This window comes from Lipotes vexillifer, unplaced genomic scaffold (genome assembly GCF_000442215.2).
Source record: "Lipotes vexillifer unplaced genomic scaffold, Lipotes_vexillifer_v1.1 scaffold12, whole genome shotgun sequence".
NCBI classification, from domain to species: Eukaryota; Metazoa; Chordata; class Mammalia; order Artiodactyla; family Lipotidae; genus Lipotes; species Lipotes vexillifer.
Genome location: NW_006796716.1, coordinates 4,405,737 through 4,408,817, shown reverse-complemented (window position 1 = coordinate 4,408,817; position 3,081 = coordinate 4,405,737). Strand labels below are relative to the sequence as shown.

Here is a 3,081-nt window from a genome sequence, read left to right as displayed (position 1 = left end):
AAAAAAAAAAAAAAAAAAAAAAAAAAAAAAAGTTAAAAAAATCATCTCTCTGGGGATAGATGAGGAAAGAAAACTGGGGCCACTCCCCATTTCCCCAGGGCAGGAAGGATAAATACATTCATGGAGGGGAGGCAGTGGCAGAATCTTGCCCTAATACTGCGCTCTGAGCAATGAGGTCCACGGGAGAAGTTAAATGAGAAATCCAAAAGATACAACAAACTTAAAAAAAAAAAAAAAAAAAAAAAAAACAACCCAAATGGAGACAAACCCAGGTAGGTGATTGGGAATAAGTTGGTGAAGGGCAGCCTACCCCCGACCCAGGAGAGATAGACACTCCCATTCTTGACACCCCACCCTACCCAACATTTAAAAACATGAGGGGAGCAGGGAGGGGAGAGGCCGCTTGCTCCTCTACCATTTGGTCGATGGAGGGGTCAGGGCCGAGCTGGGTGGTCCATCTCCCACACAGCTGGCTGCAGGTGGGGGGCTCCCTTCTAACAGCCCCGCACTGCAACCAGAAGCCCCAAGCGGCCCACTCCCATGGCCTCCTTGGCCCCTCGCCTGCCCCCTTCACAGGAGGAACAACAGTCATGAAGTGGCGCCTCTCTCTCCAGCTCCTGGAGGAACTGCTCCGCCCCCACCTCTCGGGTTGAGGCAGCGGGCGCAGCAGGGGCTCGTGGCCCAGAGAATACATTCATGTGGCAAGGCAGGGAGCTGGGACTTTCAGCTTCACACACAGGCCGGCCCCCCGAATGGCAGCGGAGGGGGAAGCGCCTCACCAGGGCCAGAGTGGAAGTTCTGCCGGCCTGACAGCCAGATGAGGTTGGCACTGCCGGCCCTCTCCCATCCACCCTGTCAGCCGGCGCAGGGTGGCGGCCTGGGGCGCTGAGGCGGCCTGGCCCATTTGTGCAACTTTCCCCAGAAGCAGCAAAGCCAAGGGGCTACTTTGGCCCCCACCTCAGACGCCTCTGCCACAGTCACAGCAACAAGGGAGCCGTTCACAGCGGGTCCGGCCGGCGGGGCTGAGGGGGCCTCGCTGTGCAAACTGCTGGCACCCCAGCTTCCAGTTACCCCAGTGGCCCACCGTGTGGGGCAGGGAGGGTAAGTGCAGCCTTGGGGGCCAGGCAGGACAGGTCCGTGGGGCCCGTGTCCCCACTGCCCCAAAATAACAGTGTGTTTTTTCTTTCAGTCTCCTAACCATTTTTTTTGTTTGTTTTTCTTTTTTCTTAAAAAAAAAAAGAAAAAAAACGAAAAAAAACCCTCTGTGGATCTTCCATTGTCGCTCCCCCATCCCCGAAAGGGAAAGGGAGTGCTTAGAGTCTCCTTCTTAACAATTTTTTTTTGTCTCTAATGTTTTCTTCAATGTTGTTTAAAATTAAAAACAAAAACAAAACAAAAAAACCCTTCCCCCCAATCTGTAAAGTGCCTCGTGGTGGGTGAGTTAAGGTGCATCGTGTGGTTTGTAACAAGTGCTGGGGACCCTGCCCCTGCTTCCTCCTATGCTCCTCGTGGGGAGCCTGCAGGCCGGGGACCCAGGGGTCCAAGCCGTTGCTGCTGCCCCTGGTCCATAGCCCAGGGTGCTGGTGGGACGGGCTGGTCAGTAGTCATCCACGCTCTCGATCTCACCAGAAGGTCCATGCAGGGAGTACCCTGAAGCCAGGGGAAGCTGGGTTTGAGCTCACCCACCCAGGCTCCTGCCCGGTGCTGAGCAAGGAGACTCCTCCCCACTCCAAACTCACCCAAGATGCTGGGGTCCGAGTGCAGCATCAGTGCCCGCCTCTTGGCCTTGCTGCCCTCCCCAGAGCCGAGTTTGGTGCTGTGGTTGGTCTGAAAGGCTGTCTGCAGGGAGCCACTGCTCAGCCAAGCCTCCTGCCAAGCAGCAGAGAGGGAGCGGGGGCGGTCAGGGGAGCACTGGGCGCCCTCACTGCCTCTGGCCAGGGCTCTGTGAAACCTCACCTGCTGCTGCTGCCGCTGCTGGCTGGCCTTCTGCTTGGCCCTCCGCTCCAGGAATTGTTTGGCAAATTCTTTGGCTTCCAGCGTGTCCCCCAGGCAGGAACGGATATAGTCATGGACGTCGTAGGGGGATTCCACCTCCTTGAGGATCGCTACAGCCATGGGCACTGCGGGGCAGGATGGGGCTGTCAGAGCCCACCTGATGCGGGTCTGGTACCCCCAGCCCGGCCTCCCGGGGAAAGCCGCCTGTACCGTCCAGGCTGCCCGTGGTGCTCAGTGTGTGCAGCATCTGCTCACACCACTGGGTGAAGCCATCCTGGGGCCGGGGGATGCCCTGGAGCAGCTTCAGCAGCTTCTCTTCCTCCTCCGTCTTTTTGCGCACAGGCCGACCCGACAAGTGGCTGTACGAGTCGCTGAGCGGGATGGAGGTGAATCAGAGACAAAGACAGCAATGAGCTCAGGAGTCCCGCATCCTTCCACCCCCACCCCTGCAGGCCCCAGCACCCACCTGAGAGAGGGGCTGCTGCGGCTGTTCTTCAGGCCCAGGCTGCGGGCCAGGCTCCCGCTGCTCTTGAGGGTGTCCTCCCAGAGCCCCAGGCTGCTGCTGCCCCCACTCTTGTCGGGCCCGCCCCACAGCGGCCCAGCCTCAGACACCCACTGGTTCAGGGGGGTGGCGCCCAGGCCCCCGAGCTGCTACAGAGGACAGTGAGTCAGGGTGGCCCAGGCCGGGACACACACACTCAAGAACGCTGAGTGGGAGGTTCGTTCCGGTGGCACGGAGGGTGGGTGAGGTGAGGGCCTCACAGAAGAGAGCGCCTCCAGGGTCACATGGGGACCAGTGTGCCCCCCACCCCGGGTCACCCCGGGAGCTGACCGGAAGGGGTTCCCGAGGGCCCCAAGGTGCCAGCCAGCAGGGGCCAGGCCCAGCCTGCTCACCACGCGGTGGTTGGGAGCCTGGGCCCGCGAAGGCTCCCGAGGCGGGGGCTGCTTATGCATCTGCCGCTCGCCCTCCAGCTGCAGCTCCAGCAGCGTCTTCATCGACAGGCCCTGCTTGGCCAGGCCGGCCCACAGCGGGGGCGGGGAACTGGGCGCAGGAGGCACAGGGACGGCAGCCACCGCCTGCTGCTG

At 60.4% G+C, this 3,081-nt stretch overlaps 1 protein-coding gene across 1 annotated transcript in view; it reads right to left on the bottom strand.

Moving 5' to 3' along the window:
* Positions 1 to 1,597: 1,597 nt before the first annotated feature.
* The window catches only part of GIGYF1 (GRB10 interacting GYF protein 1), a 7,005-nt gene continuing 5,521 nt past the window's right edge, over positions 1,598 to 3,081 (bottom strand). The window contains exons 19-24 of the mRNA XM_007468843.1: positions 2,890 to 3,075; positions 2,462 to 2,646; positions 2,206 to 2,366; positions 1,957 to 2,120; positions 1,740 to 1,869; positions 1,598 to 1,650 (exon numbers count right to left, since the gene is read on the bottom strand). Of these exons, the coding sequence (XP_007468905.1) occupies positions 1,598 to 1,650; positions 1,740 to 1,869; positions 1,957 to 2,120; positions 2,206 to 2,366; positions 2,462 to 2,646; positions 2,890 to 3,075 (879 nt within the window). The remainder of the gene's footprint in view (positions 1,651 to 1,739; positions 1,870 to 1,956; positions 2,121 to 2,205; positions 2,367 to 2,461; positions 2,647 to 2,889; positions 3,076 to 3,081) is intronic.